General features: G+C 44.6%; 1 protein-coding gene across 3 annotated transcripts in view; it reads left to right on the top strand.

Moving 5' to 3' along the window:
* COBL (cordon-bleu WH2 repeat protein) overlaps positions 1-27,011 on the top strand; it is a 609,262-nt gene that overhangs the window by 350,757 nt on the left and 231,494 nt on the right. For all 3 annotated transcript variants that reach the window (XM_068236528.1, XM_068236529.1, XM_068236527.1), the window contains one exon: positions 20,172-20,255. In XM_068236528.1, coding sequence (XP_068092629.1) covers positions 20,172-20,255 — 84 coding nt within the window. The remainder of the gene's footprint in view (positions 1-20,171; positions 20,256-27,011) is intronic.

Here is a 27,011-nt window from a genome sequence, read left to right as displayed (position 1 = left end):
ACTGGTGCAGCTTTTGCAAGCTTGCAAATGCTGCAGTGCAAGGAGATCAGGCGAGCACCTGACAGCGGTACTATGCTGCCAGTCGCCTGTGCAGCGGCCACCCTGCTCTCTCTGCATGTTGGTGTTGTGGCCGGCAGCTATGGACTTGGGCAGTATTACAGAATTAGAAGCAGAGGATGTGGAATAGCAGCCACCAGTCGGTCACATCTCCGCTCGTCTCCAACGTAGAAGCTTCCTCTTCCGTCTGACTCGCTGGTAACATGCCGGCAAGTCACAAGTGAGAGATGCTGGTTGGAGGGACAGATGTACAGCAGCTGCTGATGGAGACGGAGGGGAGACAAATGGAGAGGTGACACTGATGGCTACTGCGGTGTGGAGGCGAGCTGGCTAATTATAATGAAAGGTGGGCGTAGGAAAGGTAGGACTTAAGGGAGTCATCTGGCTACCTATACTTGAGGGGGAGGAGTCATCAGACTACCTATACTACAGGGAAAGGGGGAGGGGTCATCTTGCTACCTATACTGGAGGGGGGCAGCTGGTGACAGTGGCCTTGGGCGGTAAAGAGTACAAATCCGGCATTTTAATTGCAGCCGAATGGCACTCGTGGGTAGCAGACGCTGAACTGCCCAACAAGCTCACAGTTCAGCCGTCTGACTAAAAGAGGCCTTAAGATAAGTAGTGTAAGTAGAGCTCAAAATAAGAAGGGCAGTGCCTAAAAGGTGCATAATAAAGTGTCTTGCATGAGCAAACAAAGCAGAAGCATGTATGCAAATGTGTCCAAAATCTTCAAGTAGCAGAGTAGCATGTCATGCTACATACATTTCAGTTGCATGCTACTGTGCATTTACATGCATTAACGACACTGTGTGGATCACTGGCGTATCCAGATGGGGGTTCTGGATGTATGGAACACCCCCCTGAGACTCCTGTACCTTTAAAAAAAATTCCATGAAATCGCTGAAGCAGACAAGCTGGTAAATATACAGAGGCTTGCCTGCAGGGTCTGTGGGAAAAAACTCAGCTCTCTCACTATTGTAAAGACTGCATGTATACAACTATGTAAGGTATTTCATAGGTTGAAAAGTCTATCTGCTCTATCTCAGTCTCTCCACTCCACCTGGGGGGCAATCTCCCCCCAGGCCCCCTTTCATTCAGTGATTTAGGGCTGGTGTCTAGTGTATTCAGGTTTGTTGTTGTAAGGCAATGCAAAATATAGGCTAGCTGATAAAACTGCAATTAAAGGGCAGGCAAGCTGGTAAATATACACAGCATGATGCAGAGCTTGCCTGGAGGGTCCGTGGGCAAAAATCTGTCTCTCCCCTATGTCATAATGACTGCATCTTGTTAAACAAGTTGAACATTTTTTGACAGTCCCTAGACTCCAGGAGGGTTGCTTTCTAACTTGTGTGAGAGACTGGCAGGGACAGGAGTCCTATTACAGGCAAGTAGCCTCTGTATGATGTGGGACTGCAATACAGATAACGCTCCATCTCAGGCTATTCTCAATTTCTCTCCACTCCTCTTCTCTCTGGGCTAGTGCACGCCAAAATCACAATAGCAATCGCTAGCAATTAGTGAGTGCGATTTTCAGAGCGATTTCTGAATGAATCACTCAAAAAAAAATGCTACATGTGGTATACCTGCGATTTTGAAAAAATCACAACGCTGCTGTGGGAACACCCACATAGGGTAACATTAGCCAAGCGCTTTTCAAATCAATGTTGATTTGAAAAACGCTCAGAAGCCCTCTTGGTGTGCACCAGCCCTCCCTCATTCACCTTTGTTTCCCTCTTCCCCTAGTGCTGGCTGGCTGTGTCTTCTTGTCATACAGGAAAGCTAAATAAAAGTGCAATCCTGGTGAGGCAAATTATTATTATTTAGTATTTATATAGCGCTGCCATCTTCCGCAGATGCATATATCCCTGCATCATATGGGTATCGCTTGCGCTATGTGACACTATGTGGCATATTCCACTGAATTGTCCAAACTAAGTCTATCTCCCGTTCCTCTCTCGTGGAGTTGTGCCAGCGCTGTACCCCGTTCAAATTTGCTGCTTCCAGAAGCCCTCAGAAACACCTTGAGTACTTCCAAAGATAGGCAGCTCCATAATACGCCAGCGCACTTTTGTGCATGGGCAGTATGGAGCCACCTCTATTCGGAAGCACTCGGAGACATAAGTGCTTCTGGACCTTTCAGGAATCCCCCCCTTAAAAATCCTGCGTTTGCCCCTGTGGATGAAAACTGCACATACATGAGCTGGAAGTAGCAGTGCATCAAGTCATGCTACATATAGTTGCATACTACTGTGCATTCACGTGCATTAGTGACACTATGTTGATGAAAACTGCACATGCTTTAGCTAGAAGTAGCATTTCAGTAAGTCATGCTACATACAAATTGCATGCTGGCATTCGTTCACGTGCATTTAGACACAATGGGCCATATGCAATTCCGTTTTTCTCCTGAGTTTTCTCCTAGGTTATATTTTCAAATTTGTTAATAAAATGACTTTTAAACCACCAATAAGCAAGAAAATACTCAAAATAATTGGATAATACTTTTTCACCTACTTTTTGTCACTTTTTCAGTTACAAAGTGCTGAAAAGTTATTTTAAATAGAAGATGAAAAATTCTCTCCTAGGAGAAAACTCTGGAGAAAAAGTAAATAGCATATGGGCCAATGTGTGGATGAGGACTGCACAATCATTTACTTTAGTAGTAGAGCAGCAAGTCATGCCTCATGCTAGCATAGTTCTATGCTAATATGCATATATCGATAAACAAACAGATTGTACAGCTGTTATTGCAAAGGCATCATGCTATAAAAGTGCACAAAAGGGAAATAGTATGTGTCAAGGCAAGAAAACAAAAGCAGACCCAACTAGAGAGTTCAGTCACAGATAACCTTCCAGAATATGACACATTGCACAAAGATGGCCAGCAAACAGATTTAAGGGAAGAGGCAGGTAGAAGAGTAAATCTCAAATAAGAATTGAACCCCGATCACAGACCTCCTTTACCTTCTTCCATGGGAGCTCTCTCCCAGGGCTGTTTCTAGCCTTTTGTCACCCCAGGCAAGAGTAAATCTCAAATAAGAAGTGAACCCCAATCACAGACCTCCTTTACCTTCTTCCATGGGAGCTCTTTCCCAGGGCTGTTTCTAGCCTTTTTGTAACCCCAGGCAAGAAGTCTTGTGTCAACATGCCCCCCTCCAAAAAAAACAAAAATACACACACACTAGGGAATATAAATCATGTGCTGCATAAGGTAGATGCATAATACAGGGAGTCCCCGAGATGCAAACAACCGGAAGATCCTGTCACATTTTGTTGCACACCTCCTTCCTCCACTCCCCCTGCTTAGTGTGTAAATGCAGAGTATAGCACTGCAGAAGCTGTGCTTTCTCCTCTCCACTGGAGTCTAGTGCTGTGCTTCTGCCTTTCTGCTCACTGCTCAGCCTAGTGCCCAGCATCTCCTATCGCATATAGCGTGATTACACGTGACATGGAGAGAGTGAAGTGCCAGCACTAGAGGGTGCAGGAACCAGACAAGATGGTCCCACAGGCACATTCTATACTCTGCATTTACACACTGGGCTGAGGGAGTGCCGGAGGGGGGTGGGCACAAGGGGACAAAAGGAGGCATAACGGGGGACAGAATAAGGCACAAAGGGAACAGAAGGAAGCACAGTGGGACAAAGGTATGTATAGGGAGGTAGGGGTAGCACAAGGGGACAGAAGGAGGCACAGGGGACAGAAGGATTTAAAAAGGGGAGCAGCATGAGGCAGAGGGGGACAGAAGGAGTCTTAAAGGGGACAGAAGAAGGCACAATAATGGACAGAAGGAGGCACAGTGGGATGGAAGGAGGAAGAAAGGGGGTTAGAAGGAGGCACATGGTGACAGATTGGGGCACAAAGGGGGGCGGAAGGAGGTACAGGGGGACAGAAGGATGCACAAGGGGCAGAGGTAGCACAATGGGGGCAGAAGTTGCACTGGGGGACTGAACAAGGTCCAAGGGGACAGAAGGAGGCACAAAGGGGGACAGAAAGATGCACAAAGGGGTACAGAAGCATGCACAGGGGGACACATAAGGGGGCAGAGGTGGTGCAGGGGGGACTGAAGGAGTTACAAGGGGTCAGAAGGAGTCACAAAGGGGAACAGAAAGTGGAACAGAGGGATGCACAGGAGGGGGGGGGGGGGAGGTGGCACAGAGGGACATGATGGAAGCTGTCTGTTCCTCAAGACACATTGCTGCTGCTCCTGTACACACCAGCAATGGCCTGGAATGCCTTTGGTTAAAAATGGCTCTCATGGTGCACTTGTGTGGCTGTCAGGTGCATTAAGTGGGTTTTTAACTCATGGTCAATTTAAGTAGTCTCAGGGACCGCCCACTGACCTCAATTACGCTCACACAATTCGTTAGGGTGTGGCAGTGGTATAGCTAAAGAGCTATGGGCATGGTGCAAGTTTTACATTGCCCCCCTGAGCACACTATACATAAGAATTGATATGGCGCAGCAAAACCTGCCAGGGGAAACCACAGTGTCAGAGGTGCAAGAAGGGGATGAGAAACAGTTTGTTAATGATTCCTACTATTTAAAGCATCTGTAGAAGTGATTATTACCAGCACAGGATCAATAGACAGCTAATACTGTGGTTGAGGGAGGGACCCCTGGGGCCCTTCTTGCCCAAGGGCCCTGGTGTGGTCGCAACCTCCGCATCCCCTATTGGTAAGCAACTGGGATGTGGGGATCAAGTGGAGACAACCATGCATTTAAAGACATGACTAGCATATGAGGGCCACCTTCCATTCCCTTTTAACCACTTGAGGACCTAGGGCTTTCTACCCCTTAAGGACCGGCCACTTTTTTTCCATTCAGACCACTGCAGCTTTCACGGTTTATTGCTCGCTCATACAACCTACCACCTAAATGAATTTTGGCTCCTTTTCTCGTCACTAATAAAGCTTTCTTTTGGTGCTATTTGATTGCTCCTGCGATTTTTACTTTTTATTATATTCATCAAAAAAGACATGAATTTTGGCAAAAAAAATGATTTTTTTTACTTTCTGTGCTGACATTTTTCAAATAAAGTAAAATTTCTGTATACATGCAGCGCGAAAAATGTGGACAAACATGTTTTTGATAAAAAAAACCCCATTCAGTGTATATTTATTGGTTTGGGTAAAAGTTATAGCGTTTACAAACTATGGTGCAAAAAGTGAATTTTCCCATTTTCAAGCATCTCTGACTTTTCTGACCCCCTGTCATGTTTCATGAGGGGCTAGAATTCCAGGATAGTATAAATACCCCCAAAATGACCCCATTTTGGAAAGAAGACATCCCAAAGTATTCACTGAGAGGCATAGTGAGTTCATAGAAGATATTATTTTTTGTCACAAGTAAGCGGAAAATGACACTTTGTGAGAAAAAAAAAAAGTTTCCATTTCTTCTAACTTGCGACAAAAAAAAATGAAATCTGCCACGGACTCACCATGCCCCTCTCTGAATACCTTGAAGGGTCTACTTTCCAAAATGGGGTCATTTGTGGGGTGTGTTTACTGTCCTGACATTTTGGGGGGTGCTAAATTGTAAGCACCCCTGTAAAGCCTAAAGGTGCTCATTGGACTTTGGACCCCTTAGCGCAGTTAGGCTGCAAAAAAGTGCCACACATGTGGTATTGCCGTACTCAGGAGAAGTAGTATAATGTGTTTTGGGGTGTATTTTTACACATACCCATGCTGGGTGGGAGAAATATCTCTGTAAATGACAATTTGTTAATTTTTTTTACACACAATTGTCCATTTACAGAGATCTTTCTCCCACTCAGCATGGGTATGTGTAAAAATACACCACAAAACACATTATACTACTTCTCCTGAGTACGGCGATAACACATGTGTGGCACTTTTTTGCACCCTAACTGCGCTAAAGGGCCCAAAGTCCAATGAGTACCTTTAGGAATTCACAGGTCATTTTGAGAAATTTCGTTTCAAGACTACTCCTCACGGTTTAGGGCCCCTAAAATGCCAGGGCAGTATAGGAACCCCACAAATGACCCCATTTTAGAAAGAAGACACCCCAAGGTATTCCGTTAGGTGTATGGTGAGTTCATAGAAGATTTTATTTTTTGTCAAAAGTTAGCGGAAAATGACACTTTGTGAAAAAACACAATTAAAATCAATTTCCGCTAACTTGTGACAAAAAATAAAATCTTCTATGAACTCGTCATACTACTAACGGAATACCTTGGGGTGTCTTCTTTCTAAAATGGGGTCATTTGTGGGGTTCCTATACTGCCCTGGCATTTTAGGGGCCCTAAACCGTGAGGAGTAGTCTTGAAATGAAATTTCTCAAAATGACCTGTGAAATCCTAAAGGTACTCATTGGACTTTGGACCCTTTAGCGCAGTTAGGGTGCAAAAAAGTGCCACACATGTGGTATCGCCATACTCGGAAGAAGTAGTACAATGTGTTTTGGGGTGTATTTTTACACATACCCATGCTGGGTGGGAGAAATACCTCTGTAAATGGACAATTGTGTGTAAAAAAATCAAAAGATTGTCATTTACAGAGGTATTTCTCCCACCCAGCATGGGTATGTGTAAAAATACACCCCAAAACACATTATACTACTTCTCCCGAGTATGGCGATACCACATGTGTGGCACTTTTTTGCACCCTAACTGCACTAAGGGGCCCAAAGTCCAATGAGTACCTTTAGGATTTCACAGGTCATTTTTGTTTCAAGACTACTCCTCACGGTTTAGGGCCCCTAAAATGCCAGAGCAGTATAGGAACCCCACTAATGACCCCATTTTAGAAAGAAGACACCCCAAGGTATTCCGTTAGGAGTATGGTGAGTTCATAGAAGTTTTTATTTTTTTGTCACAAGTTAGCGGAAATTGATTTTAATAGTTTTTTTTCACAAAGTGTCATTTTCCGCTAACTTGTGACAAAAAATAAAATCTTCTATGAACTCACCATACTCCGTACGGAATACCTTTGGGTGTCTTCTTTCTAGAATGGGGTCATTTGTGGGGTTCCTATACTGCCCTGGCATTTTAGGGGCCCTAAACCGTGAGGAGTAGTCTTGAAACCAAATGTCGCAAAATGACCTGTGAAATCCTAAAGGTACTCATTGGACTTTGGGCCCCTTAGTGTACTTAGGGTGTAAAAAAGTGCCACACATGTGGTACCGCCGTACTCAGGAGAAGTAGTATAATGCGTTTTGGGGTGTATTTTTACACATACCCATGCTAAGTGGGAGAAATATCTCTGTAAATGACAATTGTTTGATTTTTTTACACACAATTGTCCATTTACATAGAAATTTCTCCCACCCAGCATGGGTATGTGTAAAAATACACCCCAAAACACATTATACTACTTTTTTCTGAGTACGGCGGTACCACATGTGTGACACTTTTTTGCAGCCTAGGTGCGCTAAGGGACCCAACGTCCTATTCACAGGTCATTTTGAAGCATTTGTTTTCTAGACTACTCCTCGCGGTTTAGGGCCCCTAAAATGCCAGGGCAGTATAGGAACCCCACAAGTGACCCCATTTTAGAAAGAAGACACCCCAAGGTATTCCGTTAGGTGTATGGCGAGTTCATAGAAGATTTTATTTTTTGTCACAAGTTAGTGAAAAATGACACTTTGTGAAAAAAAACCAATAAAAATTAATTTCCGCTAACTTGTGACAAAAAATAAAATCTTCTATGAACTCGTCATACACCTAACAGAATACCTTGGGGTGTCATTTTTTCTAAAATGGGGTCACTTGTGGGGTTCCTATACCGCCCTGGCATTTTACAGGCCCAAAACCGTGAGTAGTCTGGAAACCAAATGTCTCAAAATGACTGTTCAGGGGTATAAGCATCTGCAAATTTTGATGACAGGTGGTCTATGAGGAGGCGAATTTTGTGGAACCGGTCATAAGCAGGGTGGCCTTTTAGATGACAGGTTGTATTGGGCCTGATCTGATGGATAGGAGTGCTAGGGGGGTGACAGGAGGTGATTGATGGGTGTCTCGGGGTGGTTAGAGGGGAAAATAGATGCAATTAATGCACTGGGGAGGTGATCGGAAGGGGGTCTGAGGGGGATCTGAGGGTTTGGCCGAGTGATCAGGAGCCCACACGGGGCAAATTGGGGCCTGATCTGATGGGTAGGTGTGCTAGGGGGTGACAGGAGGTGATTGATGGGTGTCTCAAGGTGTGATTAGAGGGGGGAATAGATGCAAGCAATGCACTGGCGAGGTGATCAGGGCTGGGGTCTGAGGGCATTCTGAGGGTGTGGGCGGGTGATTGAGTGCCCTAGGGGCAGATAGGGGTCTAATCTGATAGGTAGCAGTGACAGGGGGTGATTGATGGGTAATTAGTGGGTGTTTAGGGTAGAGAATAGATGGAAACACTGCGCTTGGGTGGTGATCTGATGTCGGATCTGCGGGCGATCTATTGGTGTGGGTGGGTGATCAGTTTGTCCGCAAGGGGCAGGTTAGGGGCTGATTGTTGGGTGGCAGTGACAGGGGGTGATTGATGGGTGATAGGTGATTGGCAGGTGATTGACAGGTGATCAGTGGGTTATTACAGGGAAGGACAGATGTAAATATTGCACTGGCGAATTGATAAGGGGGGGTCTGAGGGCAATCTGAGCGTGTAGGCGGGTGATTGGGTGCCCGCAAGGGGCAGATTAGGGTCTGATCTGATGGGTAACAGTGACAGGTGGTGATAGGGGGTGATTGATGGGTAATTAGTGGGTGTTTAGAGGAGAGAATAGATGTAAACGCTGCGCTTGGGTGGTGATCTGATGTCGGATCTGCGGGCGATCTATTGGTGTGGGTGGGTGATCAGATTGCCCGCAAGGGGCAGGTTAGGGGCTGATTGTTGGGTGGCAGTGACAGGGGGTGATTGATGGGTGATAGGTGATTGGCAGGTGATTGACAGGTGATCAGTGGGTTATTACAGGGAAGGACAGATGTAATTAATGCACTGGCGAATTGATAAGGGGGGGGGGGGGTCTGAGGGCAATCTGAGCGTGTGGGCGGGTGATTGGGTGCCCGCAAGGGGCAGATTATGGTCTGATCTGATAGGTAACAGTGACAGGTGGTGATAGGGGGTGATTGATGGGTGATTGATGGGTAATTAGTGGGTGTTTAGAGAAGATAACAGATGTAAACGATACATTTGGGAGGTAATCTGACGGCGGGTTTGCGGGCGATCTAATGGTGTGGGTGGGTGATCAGATTGCCCGCAAGGGGCTGGTTAGGGGCTGATTGATGGGTGGCAGTGACAGGGGGTGACAGGGGGTGATTGATGGGTGATAGGTGATTGGCAGGTGATTGACAGGTGATCAGTGGGTTATTACAGGGAAGAACAGATGTAATTAATGCACTGGTGAATTGATAAGGGGGGGTCAGAGGGCAATCTGAGCGTGTGGGCGGGTGATTGGGTGCCCGCAAGGGGCAGATTAGGGTCTGATCTGATAGGTAAAAGTGACAGGTGGTGATGGGGGGTGATTGATGGGTAATTAGTGGGTGTTTAGAGGAGAGAATAGATGTAAACAATGGATTTGGGAGGTGATCTGATGTCGGATCTGCGGGCGATCTATTGGTGTGGGGGGGTGATCAGATTGCCCGCAAGGGGCAGGTTAGGGGCTGATTGATGGGTGGCAGTGACAGGGGGTGACAGGGGGTGATTGATGGGTGATAGGTGATTGTCAGGTGATTGACAGGTGATCAGTGGGTTATTACAGGGAAGAACAGATGTAATTAATGCACTGGTGAATTGATAAGGGGGGGTCAGAGGGCAATCTGAGCGTGTTGGCGGGTGATTGGGTGCCCGCAAGGGGCAGATTAGGGTCTGATCTGATAGGTAAAAGTGACAGGTGGTGATAGGGGGTGATTAATGGGTAATTAGTGAGTGTTTAGAGGAGAGAATAGATGTAAACAATGGATTTGGGAGGTGATCTGATGTCGGATCTGCGGGCGATCTATTGGTGTAGGGGGGTGATCAGATTGCCCGCAAGGGGCAGGTTAGGGGCTGATTGATGGGTGGCAGTGACAGGGGGTGATTGACGGGTGATTGACGGGTGATTGACGGGTGATTGACAGGTGATTGACAGGTGATCAGGGGGATAGATGCATACAGTAAACAGGGGGGGTGGTCTGGGGGGGGGGGGGGTCTGGGGAGAATCTGAGGGGTGGGGGGTGATCAGGAGGGGGCAGGGAGCAGGGGGGGGGGGATAAAAAAAAATAGCGTTGACAGATAGTGACAGGGAGTGATTGATGGGTGATTAGGGGGGTGATTGGGTGCAAACAGGGGTCTGGGGGTGGGCAGGGGGGGGTCTGATGGGTGCTGTGGGCGATCTGGGGCAGGGGGGGGAGAAATCAGTGTGCTTGGGTGCAGACTAGGGTGGCTGCAGCCTGCCCTGGTGGTCCCTCGGACACTGGGACCACCAGGGCAGGAGGCAGCCTGTATAATACACTTTGTAAACATTACAAAGTGTATTATACACTTTGTATGCGGCGATCGCGGGGTTAACATCCCGCCGGCGCTTCCGTAAAGCCGGCGGGATGTTGCGGCGGGCGAGCGGTGACAGGCGCCGGCGGAGGATCGCGTCACGGATGACGCGATCGCTCCGCCCTTGCCCTTAAATGGACCGCCGCCTCTGTGGGTGAGCCGGTCCTTAAGGGCTCCACTTCCCGGCCGCCCCTGTGCGTTAGGCGGTCGGGAAGTGGTTAAAGGGAACACACTGCATAGCTGTCATTGAGCTAAATCCAATTTACTTTTTCTCCTAAGTTTTCTCCTAGGTGATATTTCATATCTTATCAATAAGATTCATTGTAAGCCACCAGCAAGCAAGAAAATACTCAGAATAATGTTTACAGTACTTTCCCATCTACTTTTTGGTACTTTTTCTATTGCAGTGTGCTAAAAAGTTTTTTTGAACAGAATTATCTCTCTGGGGAAAACATAGGAGAAAAAGTGAATTGGATTGGGCCCTTTATGTTCTACAAATACAGGATGTGAGGCAGGATTACAAATAGCTGTAAGGCAACTTGCTAAATTGTTTTTGTAAATTGCAGTTGTAAAAAAAAAGCATTGAAGTTGATTGTAATGTTTTGCAATGCAGTGAGTTTAGTGTTCAACTGCTTGTTAGGCGGTTTTGGGGCTCATTGAAATTATTTAAGTCCTAGAGTGTTATACTTTACACTGGTGTGTAAAAACTAACTTAGGTAAATACAGTATAAAGGTAGTAAAATACTTCATATGCAATTATTGAATGGTACAGTTATAAACCTGTAGACATAGAGGGATACAACGTCTGACTTTTTTAATACTTATGAAAATTAAAATTATTTAGATGGAAACTTAGAAAGCTACATTTGACTAAAAATAGTTTATTTATTGCATAGCAGATAAGGTAATTGCCCTGTAAAAGTTATTTGCAGAACTCATTAGGAGTGTCTCAAGCATTCTTTAACAGCCTACTACCCCGTGTACAGAAATGTCAACACATACTTTACAAGATTTCAATAGTAAATATAGAGCAGAAATGTAACGAATTCAGAAAATGAAACCCAGTGACCCTCTGTGTGTTTAAATGTGCAACTTACAGTTAAAAATAGAAATAACTGAAAGGGCTGCTAACTTTCAGTATCACTAAGTAAACAGTAACCTATACAGTATTCTGTTAGTTTTCAGTCATCACTAGCCTGCATAAACAGTGACAAATAAAACTGAACTAATCTTGTTATAGTGTCTAAACTTTAAAATCTATATGGCCTAAACCACAGAATGGCAATTTTTCATTGCATACAAATCTAAATTGAAATTATTCTGCTCTTTGATATAAGACTCAACTTCAAAATGACTATTCAAACATTTGTTTCTATTTAATTGTTAAAGAGAACCCGAGGTGGGTTTTAAGAATCCTATTAGCACACAGAGGCTCGTTCTGCATATAATCACCAGCCTCTGTTACTATACTGTTCCCTCCCCCCAGGCCCACCCTGCGCTCCATGGATACTAGAGAAGGATGTTGGCAAGCATGCTTAAAGGCCCGAAATTTAGATTTGTCACCGGAAAAGCGTTCTGGTGTAGGCACTCGGGGTTCAGGAGTTAATAAGGTAGATACAGTTGCCAGTGCAGAGTCAATTGGTACTGGTGGTGTTGCCGGAGGTGCAGCGGAGGGGGCAGGAGTTGGATTTGAAACAGGTGCTTAAGAAGCCAAGGTATTTATCCAGCCTTCCAAACGTAGATGTCCTGATTGGTGTTCCTTGATAGCATCCGTCAAAGCAGCTATTTGATTGCAGAGGGTGCTCAGCACATTTGCTGCCTCAGCGGTCTCCATTTCTTGGCTGTAGTATTCTGTCACGTACCTGTAGTGATGGAGACCGTTGAGCTGAGGGCAGCAACCCTTGCAACTTGTCACCTGGTATTCCTGGAGTGGGAACAGGAGCACCTGGTGTACAAGGGGCAGGAGCGCTTGTAGAACCGTAGGCGTGGCGACCAAGCTGGAACCACGGCACTTCCACAGTCTGGTAGTGCAGGGACTCAGCAACCAGGATTGTGGAACAGCATAGCAGATCCTTGGACAGGCTGGAGTCGGCAACAGAGCGGGTTCTCATACAAGCAGAGGTCGGGCAACAAATTGGGTACTCAGACAGGCAGAAGTCGGCAACAGATCGGGTACTCGTACAAGGCAAGGGTCGGCAAGAAATCGAGAAGTCAGGCGGGCCAAGGTCAGAATCCAGAACATCAAGCAAACGGGCAGACATAAAGTCACTTCACGGCAGATACAACACTAGCTGCAATACGACAGCACCGAAGTGCTTATATAGGCCGATTGGCGCAAACAGCGTAATGCGTCACGCGCGCACGTGCGCAACTACGTCACCATGACATGCATAAGCAGAACATCCCTCGCGCACGCGCGTGGGTGAGCACCGACAGACCACCCCACAAGGAGGCCCACGGGACCCCCCAGGATGACTGCCAGCATCCGTATGTGTCAGCCGCTTCACCTGGACAGGTAACTGACTGTGACAATGCCCCCCTCCCCCTTAAGGGGCAGCCTCCGTATGCCCTCAGGGGCGGGTTTCTCAGGAAACTCTCTGTGGAATCTATTAACCAATCGGGAGGCATGGATGTTGGCTGCTGGTTCCCATGTGCTTTCTTCCACGCCGTACCCCTTCCACTTGATAAGTTATTGAATCTGGTTATACCTTTTCCTTGAGTCCAGAATTGCTTCTACCTCATACGCCTCTTCTCCCTCCACCAGAACTGGTGCAGCAGTAGACTTTAACAATGAAACGTGGAAAACTGGATGAATTTTAAGTTTGCTAGGAAGATCAAGCTCATAGGCAACTTGTCCAATTTTCCTTTTGATAGAAAGTGGTCCAATGTATTTAGGACCCAACTTCTTGGAAGGGCAAGCCAACTTCAGATTCATAGTGGATAACCAAACAGAGTCCCCTTCTTTGAAATTTGCGTCACCTCTTCTATGGAGATCTGATTTCTTTTTTATAATTTTCTTGCGCCTGGGACATTGTTTGCTGGAGAATTTGATTATTGTCATGAAGAAAATTATTCAGATTATTCGCGGCAGGAACAGATGTTTTTGGAAGAGAGTTTGGCAGAAATGATGGATGAAAGCCAAAGTTGGCGAAGAATGGAGATTGTTGAGTGCATGAATGGACAGAATTGTTATATGTGAATTGAGCTAACGGAAGTAATTGAACCCAGTTATCTTGAGAAGAAGATAAAAAACATCTAAGGTATTGTTCCAGTGTCTGATTAGTGCGTTCTGTTAGGCCATTTGACTGTGAATGATAAGCAGATGAAAAATGTAATTGAATCTTTAAAGACGTACAAAGAGCCTTCCAGAAACGTGAAGTAAACTGTGAACCACTGTCTGAAACAATATCGGCCGGAATCCCATGAAGACGTACAACTTCTTTTATGAACATGTCGACAGTTGTCTGAGCTGAAGGAGTACCCTCCGTGGGTAGAAAATGAGCCATCTTGGATAAACGGTCAACCACAACAAAAATAGTGTTAAATCTTCCTGAGCCTAGGTGGTACTGGTAGTGGATTAGGCAAAGTTTGAACTTCGATCCCTTGAAACAACAAATGGGACAGGAATTCACATACAATTTTCAGTCTCTTTTAAGCTTGGGCCACCAAAAGGTACGTTGCACAATTTCTTGAGTTTTGGTTACTCCAAAGTGCCCTGCAAGCTTATGGTTGTGACAGGTTTCAAGAACCAAAGGACGAATTTTGTCTGAAATGAATATTTTGTCATTAAACCACCACAGTCAATCTTTCTGGGTCAACGAAACTTTCACCCTTTCAGGTAGATTAGTTGAAGTCTGGCGAAGTCGCTCAACTAAAGCCGGTTGGATCATCAAAAAAATTTGATCAGACAAGATTGTATCGAGTATGGCTGAACTTTCGTCTTCAGGAAACATGCGAGATAATGTGTCTGGTTTAGTGTTTTTTGATCTGGGTTCTGTATGTAATATGGAATGTGAAAAGGGGAAAAGAAAAGTGCCAATCTGGCTTGTCTAGGGTTTAATCTTTTTGCGATTTTAAGATACTAAAGATTACAATGATCCGTATAAATGAGTATGGGATGAGCCACTCCTTCCAGTAGATATCTCCACTCTTCTAGTGCAACTTTAATAGCCAGTAATTCTCTATCCCCTACATCATAGTTCCTCTCAGCCTCAGAAAGTTTTCTTGAGTAGAATGCCACTGGATGCAACAATGCTTTTGTTCCTTGCCTCTGAGATAGTACTGCCCCCACCGCTGAGTCAGATGCGTTCACTTCCAATATAAATAGTAGTGCTGGGTCAGGATGCTTGAGGACAGGAGCAGATGTAAAGTGCTGTTTTAATTTATCAAAAGCCGCCTGGGCCTCCATATTCCATGAAAACTGGGTGTTCTGGCGAGTGAGTTGAGTAATTGGAAGAATCGTAGCAGAAAAATTCCTTATAAATCTACAGTAGAAGTTGGCAAATCCCACAAACCTCTGAACTGCTTTTCTATTGGGGGGAGCTGGCCAATCGAGAATTGCTTGATCCTTCTGAGGGTCCATCACGAATCCTTCATCAGATATGATAAGACCATAGAATTGTATAGATCTTCTTTCAAATTCGCATTTTTCAGCTTTTACAAACAGACAGTGCTGCCTGAGCAGGGCAAGTACTTGTGAATCCTGATGATGATGAACATCCAGTGATGATGAAAAAACTAAAATATCGTCTAAATAAACGATGATAAACTGATCAATAAAGTTCTTCAGAACATCATTAATGAAGTACTGGAAAGTTGCTTGAGCAATACAAAGTCCAAATGGCATTACAAGATATGCAAAGTGTCCAAAACGGGATCTAAAGGCAGTTTTCCATTCGTCCCCGGCCCTTATCCTAACCAAGTTATATGCTCCCCTTAAGTCCAATTTTGTAAAAATGTTGGCTTCACCGGGTTTTATGGAAAAGTTCTGGTACTAAGGGCAGTGGGTATCTGTTTTTAATAGTTACCTTATTAAGTTCCCGGTAATCTATGCATGGCCGGAGTGTTTTGTCTTTCTTTTGTACAAAGAAAATCCCTGCTCCAGCAGGAGATGTGGATGGACGGATGAATCCTTTCTTTAAATTTCCTTCAATGTACTGTTTGAGGGTTTCTTGTTCGGGTTCGGAAAGTGGAAACATCCGACCAAACGGAATCTTTGAGCCAGGTATCAAGTATATTGGGCAATCATATGATCGGTCTGGAGGTAGACGATCTGCACCTTTTTTGTCGAAAACATCAAGGTATTCCTGATACTAAGGAGGAACAATTTCCAGTGCTTCGGATGTGCATAACAATGATCTCGCAACAACAGTTGTGTACTATTTGTATACAGCAGCTCCCACAGTAAATTGAGTTAAATTAAATGGATCCTGCAGCCCAATCGATGACTGGATTGTGGACCCGGAGCCAGGGCAGGCCTAAGATCACTGGGTACATTGGTGAAGACAGTAAGTCGAATTTGAGTAGTTCCTGATGTTTTTCAAAGTTTAAGGTGTTAGCAGGAATTGTTTCCATAGTGACTGGGCCGGAACTAACTATTGAACCATCGGCCAGATGGATATGAAGTGGTTCTTTACGAGGTTCTACTGGAATTTGATGATTAGTGGCAAAAGTAATGTCCATAAAACAACTGCAAGCTCCAGAGTCAATAATGTCGGTGGTTTTAAGGATTCTTCCTGGAAACTGGAAAGAGATAGGAATGATGAAATGATTAGTGGTCACAGAAGGTAAACAAGAGGTTAGATTCCTAGAAAGTGAATCCTTACCCAATGGTCGAACTGGGCAGGTCCTAATAAGATGACCATCAGCTCCACAGTAGATGCACACATTCCCTTGTCTTCTTCTGTTTCTTTCCTCCGCAGTAAAGGAGGAAAGGATTACTCCCAGTTGCATAGGTTCCGCCTGATCAACTACTTCAGTGGATACTGTAGGGGAAGCTGAAGGAAACGTGGGAACCCAGGATGTGTGGGAAGAATTACTTGATGCCTTTTCCATCTGTCGTTCTCGGAAACAGCGATCAATCTGAATTGCTGTCTCTATCAAATTATCAAGGGTAGCTGGTACTCCTACACGAGCAAGTTCATCCTTCAAGGACTCTGGTAGACGATACTGGTTAGCCTCATTCCAGTCGGTGTCTGCTGCCCATTTACGAAATTCAGAAGTGTATTCCACCACTGGACTGCAACCCTGGCGGAGATTGCGTAAAACCACTTCAGCTGTAACCTGTCACTGTGGATCATCATATAATACAGCCATGTAATTAAAAAATGCTTCCATGGATACTAGAGAAGGATGTTGGCAAGCATGCTTAAAGGCCCGAAATTTAGATCTGTCACCGGAAAAGCGTTCTGGTGTAGGCACTCGGGGTTCAGGAGTTAATAAGGTAGATACAGTTGTCGGTGCAGAGTCAATTGGTACTGGTGGTGTTGCCGGAGGTGCAGCGGAGGGGGCAGGAGTTGCATTTGAAACAGGTGCTTAAGAAGCCAAGGTATTTGTCCAGCCTTCCAAACGTAGATGTCCTGATTGGTGTTCCTTGATAGCATCAGTCAAAGCAGCTATTTGATTGCAGAGGGTGCTCAGCACATTTGCTGCCTCAGCGGTCTCCATTTCTTGGCTGTAGTATTCTGTCACGTACCTGTAGTGATGGAGACCGTTGAGCTAAGGGGAAGCAACCCTTGCAACTTGTCACCCGGTATTTCTGGAGTGGGAACAGGAGCACCTGGTGTACAAGGGGCAGGAGCGCTTGTAGAACCGTAGGCATGGCGACCAAGCTGGAGCCACGGCACTCCCACAGGCTGAGTCTGGTAGTGCAGGGACTCAGCAACCAGGATGGTGGAACAGCAGAGCAGATCCTTGGACAGGCTGGAGTCGGCAACAGAGCAGGTTCTCGTACAAGCAGAGGTCGAGCAACAAATCGGGTACTCAGACAGGCAGAAGTCGGCAACAGATCGGGTAGTCGTACAAGTCAAGGGTCGGCAACAAATCGGGAAGTCAAGTGGGCCAAGGTCAGAATCCAGAACAGCACCGAAGTGTTGCACTGTCCAGACTTATATAGGCAATTTGGCACGAACAGCATAACGCGCCACACACGCACGCATGCAACTACATCACCAAGACATGCATAACCAGAACATCCCTCCCGCGTGCGCGCGTACGCAGTGTTTACAGTATTGCCTTACGCCGCGCAACGCAATGCGCACGGGCGAGCACCGACAGACCACCCCGCAAGGAGGCCCACCGGGACTCCCCAGGATGACTACTGGTATCCGTATGTGCCAGCCACTTCAACTGGACAGGTAACTGACCGTGACACCCCCATAAATCAAACTGCCATGCTAGCGACATGCAGCATGTCGCTAGCAGGTTGTTTACATGCAGTCTGTCACTCTCCGCCGCTCCCCTGCCTCCTCTATAGCACCGCTACCGCCTCTGTAAACTGATTGGAGGGAAGGGACGCAGGTGGGGAGGTCCGATATAGAGGAGGCGGAGGACCGGTGGAGAGTGACAGACTGCATGTAAACAGCCTGCTAGCGACACGCTGCATGTCGCTAGCACAGCGGTTTGATTTATGGGGGACAGCAGAGCGCAGGGGGGGGGCCTGGGGGGGAACAGTATAGTGACAGAGGCTTGTGATAGTATGCAGAACCAGCCTCTGTGTGCTTATAGGATTCTTAAAACCCACCTCGGGTTCTCTTTAAGGTGAATATTGATTATTTCAAAATTGACCCATGAATGGTCAGCTTAAAATACCACGATCACAAACAATTGTAAAATTTTAAATACATGTGTAAACATAGATATAAGAAATATATTTTTCCTAGAGTAAAATACACTGTAAATTACTTTTTTCCAATGTTGCTGTCACGTACAGTAGGTAATAAAAATCTGACAGGTTTTGGACTAATCAATCTCCTCATGGGGATTCTCAATATTTTCTTTAGTCTTTACAAAAGCACAACATAGAAACAACCTATACATAGATACCAATCAGCCTCCCTGTGCACTTGCACACTATTCCGAGTTTGTCTATTCTGAGCTTAGTCTATTAGTTGAATTAAGCAATTACCTTTCAGTAAGTGCTTTGAAAATAAAGAAAACCCTGGCAATCCCCATGAGAAGTTAGACTAGTCTTCAACCTTTTCAGTTTTACTACCCACTGTAAGTGACAGTGACATAGGAAAAAGTAATTTATAGTATATTTTACTCTTGGCATAGGGCATTGCATTTATGAGGCCCTGTTCACAATGGTCAGTTGCATTACAGTATAATTCTGCATGTCAACTCACTGCCCATACAATTCTAAGGGTCGGTTTACAGTAACATATTGTGTTATTCTAACTCACTGTATGCAGGCTTTATATTAAAGTCTATGGCCAGTATCGATTGCAGTTCAAAGTCATTAAAACACGTGAGTTATGCAACTGACCACTGTGAACAGGGCATAACACAAGTTATGTGAAGTGTTAGGGCCTATTTCCACTACACGCAGATTGGATGCAGAATTGATGCAGAATGGATGCAGAAAAACTGACTGCAATGAATGCCTATGGGAAAATCTGAATCAGAAAAATCGTGTTTAGTGGAAACAGGCCCATAGGCATTCATTGGAGTCATTTTTTTCTGCATCCAATTTGCGTGTAGTGGAAATAGGCCCTTAAAGTGTTACAGAGCATGTTTATTACCCATTAAACTTTACGCATGCTGCGTGCACACATGAAGTTTACCAAGGCTTACTGAATCTACCCCTTTGTTATTACCCCTTGCAGCAAAAGGAAAAAAAAATAGGAAAGTTTTAAGCAGAACTGGTACTATATATAAAAGCTTATTTCATCAGATCACGTCACTTTAAGTACCCTTTAAGATACTTTCAAAATGCTTAATAAATGCAGCAGCACCTTAAAAGAGAGCCCGAGGTGGGCTCATAAATTAAAAAAAATGTATGCTACCTGATCTGGGGGCTGTGCAGATCAAGTAGCCGCCAAAACCGCCGCTCTTCGCTGCTCCTGTGGGCCAATGCTGGCCCACTTTCATTTTCGTGACCTTTGGGACATGATGCTGAAAGGAGAGAGCTCTCTCTCACAGCAATGTGCAGGGAGGCGGGAGAGCGGCAGGGGGCTCAGCCAGGGACAGAGAGCTGCCCAGTGGCGGCTCTGGAAAGCCTGCAGGAATGCCCCTAGTGGGCATTTTGAGTAGGGAATCCCTCTCCTCTATTTACCCTCTGAGATAGCGACAAATATTATCGCTAATTTTGGGGGGCTTATGCACGGCGTTGGAGGGGCAGAGAGTAGCGGTGGGGGGACACAGAGGCATGTCATGAGGCAGAGAACATGCCTCTGTGTCCCATCTGCCCCCAAGGAACCGTCTCGGGTTCTCTTTAAGTCTAGCCAGTATCAAAATTGTTCTGTGTAATTTAAGTGTAAATAGCAATACAATGAATGAGGGAACTATCTGCTGTCTTTCTACCTATATAGCTAAGGCCTTTTTCTATCTACACCTAAATATCTCTTTCAAAATGTTGAAATGATTGCCATAACTGTGGTGTAAATGCAAAAGAAATGTTAACATTTAAGTTTTGCATTTTATTTGTGACAGAATGAAGCACCCATAGGACATCTGGAGAGTGATGGTTATGAAGAAATTTTTAAGACCGCATCTACCAGTGGAAATAGATGTGAGGTAAGGGGACATTAGGTTACATGTATCATACACTTTATAATGTGTGTGTGTGTTTTCGAGGTCACTGCATGCATTCCCAGTCTCTCTGTCTCTCTCTTTGTGCTATTTATGATGACTTAAAGAGAAGCTCCGACCAAGAATTGAACTTTATCCCAATCAGTAGCTAATACCCCCTTTTATATGACAAATCTATTCCTTTTCACAAACAGACTATCAGGGGGCGCTGTATGACTGATATTGTGGTGAAAGCCCTCCCACGAGAAACTCTGAGGACCGTGGTACTCCTGGCAGTTTCCTGTCTGTGAACCTTGCTGCATTGTGGGAAATAGCTGTTTACAGCTGTTTCCAACTGCCAAAAAAGCATGCAACAGCTACATAACCTGCCAACAGTAAAAATGTCACCATGTAATAAATGTCAGAATGTAAATCAGGGATTTAATTTTTTTTACAATGGGCAAACACTGACTAAATCATTTACATAATTATTGTAAAAATGAAGCACTTTATTTATGACATTATTTTCACTGGAGTTTCTCTTTAAGCTATTTACACACATGCAACGATTGACCCCCATCTGGATTCAGGAAGATATCCCTCGACCAACAAGTCAGGGCCCAATACTGTACAGAAACATCGCTAGCGGCGTTTTGTTGCTATGGAGGTAGGCTGAGGAACGATGATCCGCACATGACAAAGCAGGTGGGGGCAAACGAAAATAGCTATGCTCAGGCAATACGGGTCATTAAGGATTCATCATGCTGGATCCTTGAGTGAAGTCGGGCGCATGCTGTAAACATATTGATAGGCAAAATGTGTTTATCTAACTTGAAACATTATTACTATCCTATTAGTTGATGTTTTGCTCCTTAAAGGGACACTGTAGGGGGGTCGGGGGAAAATAAGTTGATCTTACCCGGGGCTTCTAATGGTCCCCCGCAGACATCCTGTGCCTGCGCAGCCACTCACCGATGCTCCAGCCCCGCCTCCGGCTCACTTCTGGAATTTCAGACTTTAAAGTCTGAAAACCACTGCGCCTGCGTTGCCGTGTCCTCGTTCCCACTGACGTCACCAGGAGTGTACAGCACAAGCCCAGTATGGTCTGTGCCTGCGCAGTATGCTCCTGGTGACATCAGCGGGATCGAGGACATGGTAACGCAGGCGCAGTGGTTTTCAGACTTTAAAGTCTGAAATTTCAGAAGTGAACCGGAGGCGGGGCCGGAACATTGGTGAGTGGCTGCGCGGGCACAGAATGTCTGCGGGGGACCATTAGAAGCCCCGGGTAAGTTCAACGCATTTTCCCCCGACCCCCCTACAGTGTCCCTTTAAATGATAATAAGAAGTAGCTATGACAGAAAGGATGGTGTGCGCATTATTATTATTATTATTTATTGTATTTATATAGCGCCAACATATTACGCATCGCTGGACATTAATTTAGGTTACAGACAATATTTAGGGGTCACATACAGCAATATGACCATACAGGAATACCAGAAAGACCAGATCATGCAGCACAGTATGAGTACAAGGTAATGCTTAGTCAGTCTTCGGATGGGAGCATGGAGATTAGGCAAGCTAGGTTCACTCAAATGCATAGCATGTGTTTACAGTAATGGAGGTGCATGATCAGGTAGGACACAAAAGGAGGAGGACCCTGCCCAAAGGCTTACAATCTAGAGGGAGAGGTAGGGACACGAGATTCATGGATTGAGTAGGGTGCAGGGAGATGTGACTGGAGGTGTAGCAGGTGCATATTTATTTATTTATTGTATTTATAAAGCGCCAACATATTACGCAGCGCTGCATTTATTAAAGGTATCCCTCTTTCATATCGCCACAAATTTGGATTTGTGTAGTAAGATAAGAATAAAGGTAGTGTTAAATAACGTAATTTTCATGTACGCAGCTGACGTGGCATGTCCCCACGATAACTGCCAACTTCCTTGTCCCCAGTTAAAGAATTGTCGTTTTTTGTTTTTTTTTGTTTAGTTTTTTTCTCCCAAACCTAGCCAGATAGGTTCCTCCAAAAGATCTAAAGAAATAAGTTTCAGCGAAGCTCTCTTTATGTTGAATATTGATTGCATCACTGTTTGGTTGATTCATTTTTTCTTTTCTATTTTCTCTTTTTTTAATGTAATTTATTGTTGCTGTATCGTACAGATAAGTTCAGTTTAAGATTCTAGCTAGAAGTTATAAGAGCAAAAAAGATTAAAAAAAAAAAAAAAAAACAATAACAAAAGTAACTAACAACAATATATACTGTATATTCTTTTTAAAGATACTATCTGACAATTTTTTTTGCACAATAAATCCATTGGACTAATTTAGCTTCAAACTTCGTTGCAACATCTATTCTCTAACCATTTAATCTCTTTGTGTCATACGTGCATACGTACGCACACATGCATGCAGGCATGCACACACACATACCCACACGCATACATATTTGCTGTCTCTCTCATTCTCCACTATCATAATATTCTCTTATTTCATACATACATGCATACATACATACATACATGCATGTTGTCCACCTCATTCTCCACTGTCATGCGGCCCATAGAACTCTTGCTCATACCACTTTATCTCTCAAGAAACATATTTTTCCATGATTCTTTCATATTTTCATTTTTCCTGTTCTGCCTGCTTCTTCCTTATAACTATCTATATTTTCAAAAAAGATACATATTTGTTAACCAGCCTGCAAAAGAGGGTGATTCCATATTTTTCCATCCTTCTGCAATCATACCCTTTGCAATCATTGTACCAATTTCTTTGAATATTTTCTGTAAAGTTGTCTGTTGGTGAGATAGAGCCAAAGAGTATGGATAAAGGAGTTGAAAGTTTTTTCTCTGTATTTTTTTTTACCAAATTCTATTATTTCTGCCAAAAATGTATATACAATTGGGCAGCTCCACCACATATCGATGTCTGTGCCACTATTTTTTCCACATTTCCAGCAGGTGTTTGAATGTTTAGTAAATTTTGCTAAGTGCACCAGTGTCATATAACATCTAGCAATAACTTTATATTGTAGCTGCTGAAGGCCAACATCTGGTATCTCCCATATTTTGGACAGAATAGAGCTCCATTGCCCTTTAAAGGATACCCGAAGTGACATGTGACATGATGAGTTAGACATGTGTATGTATAGTGCCTAGCACACAAATAACTATGCTGTGTTCCTTTTTTTCTTTCTCTGCCTGAAAAAAGTTAAATATCAGGTATGCAAGTGGCTGACTCAGTCCTGACTCAGACAGGAAGTGACTATAGTGTGACGCTCACTGATAAGAAACTCCAACTATAAAACACTTTCCTAGTAGAAAATGGCTTCTGAGAGCAAGAAAGAGGTAAAAAGGGGAATTTGTTATCAGTGAGGGTCACACTGTAGTCACTTCCTGTCTGAGTCAGGACTGAGTCAGCCACTTACATACCTGAGATTTAACTCTTTCAGGCAGAGAAAGAAAAAAAGGAACACAGCATAGTTATTTGTGTGCTAGGCACTGTACAAATACATGTCTATCTCATCATGTCACATGTCACTTCGGGTATCCTTTAAGGAAAGTACCACCATATTAGACGTTGCGATTGGATGTCAATTACTTTTTACATTACAGCTACCTTGCATTATCTTTATTATCCTTTACTGGTATCCTTTAAAGAGAACCCGAGGTGGGTTTGAAGAATATTATCTGCATACAGAGGCTGGATCTGCCTATACAGCCCAGCCTCTGTTGCTATCCCAAACCCCCCTAAGGTCCCCCTGCACTCTGCAATCCCTCATAAATCACAGCCACGCTGCTGACAAAAAGCTTGTCAGAGCTGGCTGTGTTTATCTCTATAGTGTCAGTCTGCTGCTCTCCCCGCCTCCTGCAGAACTCCAGTCCCCGCCTGCATCCCTTCCCTCCCTGCTGATTGGAGGGAAGGGACGGGGGCAGGGACCGGAGCTATGCAGGAGGCGGGGGAGCAGCTGAGACTGACACTACAGATGTAAACACAGCCTCACAGCACGGCTGTGATTTATGAGGGATTGCAGAGTGCAGGGGGGCCTTAGTGGGGTTTGGGATAGCAACACAGGCTGGGCTGTATAGGCAGATCCAGCCTCTGTATGCAGATAACATTCTTTAAACACACCTCGGGTTCTCTTTAAGGTTTCTATCAATCTCTGCCTCCCACTTATTACTGAAGGATGGAACATCTGAGTTAAAAGATAGTCTCAAAAATCTATAGGTAGTTGATATTATTTAATGCTGGGGTATTTTTCGCCTGTCAGTATAAGTTTCTCATATTCATTAATGTCAGTTCTATTTTTTTTTTATTTTTTTTTATCTGCAATGGGAAATTCTTAATTTGTGCCAACCACCATGTACCTTTGTTTTAGAGATCGTCTAGCATGCTTGAGGGGATGTGTGAGGGGCTCTTAGCATGCTTGAGAGACATAGTTTCTCATCTCCAAACAGATTAATTAATTATAGTTTATTTATCTTGAACCAGCTATATGTTTTGGCGGGTGGAAAATCAGGGTTGTCCCTCAGAGTGGTAAGAGTCCCGTTCTTTTATTCCATATTGATATTAAAGAACACCTCATTTTTAGCGTCGGTTTGATAAGTGGGTGATCGGTTGTTTTATAAGTATCTAAAATATTTTTCAAATTCCATGAGAAGATACTCTCCCATCTTACCTCCTCTGATTCCAATAACAGCCAGTTTTTTTTTCATTTTTTTGTCTAGTGATGTTATTCTCCGGTCCAATTCTCTTGCTAGGTGTACACTTCTATAGTAGAAATAGACATCAGGAGCAGCACAGCCTTCCACTTTCTTTCCTTTAGAAATTGTTTCATAACAGATTTTCCTTCTGGTATTGGCCCATATGAATTTCTGAAATCGGTTATGCCAGTCTTTAAACCATGAGCCTGGAAGTTTGATTGGAATGCATTGCATAGTAAATAAGATTTTTGGTAATATAGCCATTTTTATAATTACCAATCTGCCCAGATGGTTAAAATGTAGTCTATCCCATGTGTTTAGTTTCTTTTTATTTCTACTTTCTTTGATAAGTTTGGCAAAATTGGCTTTGTTGAATTACTACAGAGATTTATCCCAAGATATCTGATTGAGCCACTGCTCCATATAAAATTGATATTCTCCTTTTGTTTTGTATCTACTATACATCCCAAGTCCAGTATTGTTGATTTGCCTTCATTAATTTTAAAATTAGATAGTTGGCTAAATTTCTCTATTATATCCTTACATCTTTGTATTGATTCTAGTGGGTTGGTTATAGTTAGTAAGAGGTCATCAGCATAGGCTCATATTTTTATTTGCTCATTGTAACAGCCGACGGGGATACTGCCGCGGCGTAGAGCGGCAGGGGCGCCGTCTCCACGTGGCAGCCGGCGGCGGTCCCCGCCTCGCTGTCACACAGAGGTCCTACGGCCTGTGGATTCCCCCCCCCCCCCCCAGTGGTAGTAGAGGGCCAGACAGAGTACGAGGTTGGGAACATTTTGGATTCCCGGATGGTACAGAACTCTGTGCAATATCTGGTCCATTGGAAGGGGTATGGTGTGGAGGACAGATCTTGGGTACCAGAGGATCGCATGCATGCGGAGAAATTAAGGAAGAAGTTTAATCAGTTACATCCTGAGAAACCATGTAGGAGGTGTCCGGAGTCCACTCCTCAAGGGGGGGGGGGGGGTACTGTAACAGCCGGCGGGAAAACCGCTGCGGCAGAGAGCGGCAGGGACGCCGTCTCCACGTGGCAGCCGGCGGCGGTCCCCGCCTCGCTGTCACACAGAGGTCCTTCAGCTGCAAACAGGGCACGCATTACGCGTGCGGGCCAGGCGGCAGGACCTTTATGCAGCTAGACGGGGAGTCAGCTGACTTGCCGGTCAGCTGACTCCAACTAGCTGTTGGATTGGCTGGGCGGCTGGGTGGCGCTGCAGATGCGCTCCCAGCATATAAGGAGCTTGTGTCCAGTTGCTCCTCGTCTGCTGTCGTGAATACATTCGTGTTAGCGCTCAGACCTTAGTCCAGTTTCCCAGGTGTTGATACCAAGGACGTCACACCTTAGATTAGGATTGTATTTGTATATTTACCTGTGTTTTGACTCTGGCTATCCCTGACTACTCTTTGCTCTGATTGCTCTTGTACTTTCGCCTATCTGCCTACCTGTTGCTGAACCTGTGCCTGATTACCGTTTACTCTCTTGTCTCACGATTCTGTATCGATACGTACCTTTCTGTTGCCGTACCTTGCCTGTCTGACCATCCTACTTGCCAGTGGGCCCTCGCCACTGGTGAGGTGTTACTGCACTACCTCCGCTGGTTCAGCAGCTCTATTAGGCTATAGTTTAGCCTTTATTACCTGCAGTATAGTCTGAATCACCCGCTCCTCAGGAGATTCAGCCTCTTCAGTTTTGTCTCTCCAGCTTGCTTTATCATTAAAGTTACGGTTGCACCCAATCACTTACACTTTATTAGGTGTCCAAGAGGTTAGCCATACCTGTATTATTGGTGATTCTGCAGATCACTAATAATCAGGTATACCTCTGTATTGTTGGTGATACTGCAGATCATCAATAATCAGATACTCTCTGTGTGCTGACCAACCGTTACACTCATCTCCAACATCAACACCTCTTATTTTCTCATCTTTTTGAATTGTGTTTATGAGTGGTTCTAAGCATAGATTAAATAAATACGGTGATAGTGGGCAACCCTGTCTTACTCCATTTTGGATCCTGAAATTTTCTGTAGTA

This window comes from Hyperolius riggenbachi, chromosome 5 (assembly GCF_040937935.1).
Source record: "Hyperolius riggenbachi isolate aHypRig1 chromosome 5, aHypRig1.pri, whole genome shotgun sequence".
NCBI classification, from domain to species: domain Eukaryota; kingdom Metazoa; phylum Chordata; class Amphibia; order Anura; family Hyperoliidae; genus Hyperolius; species Hyperolius riggenbachi.
The sequence above is the reverse complement of the archived record's forward strand: the minus strand, read 5'-3'. Positions and strand labels throughout refer to the sequence as shown.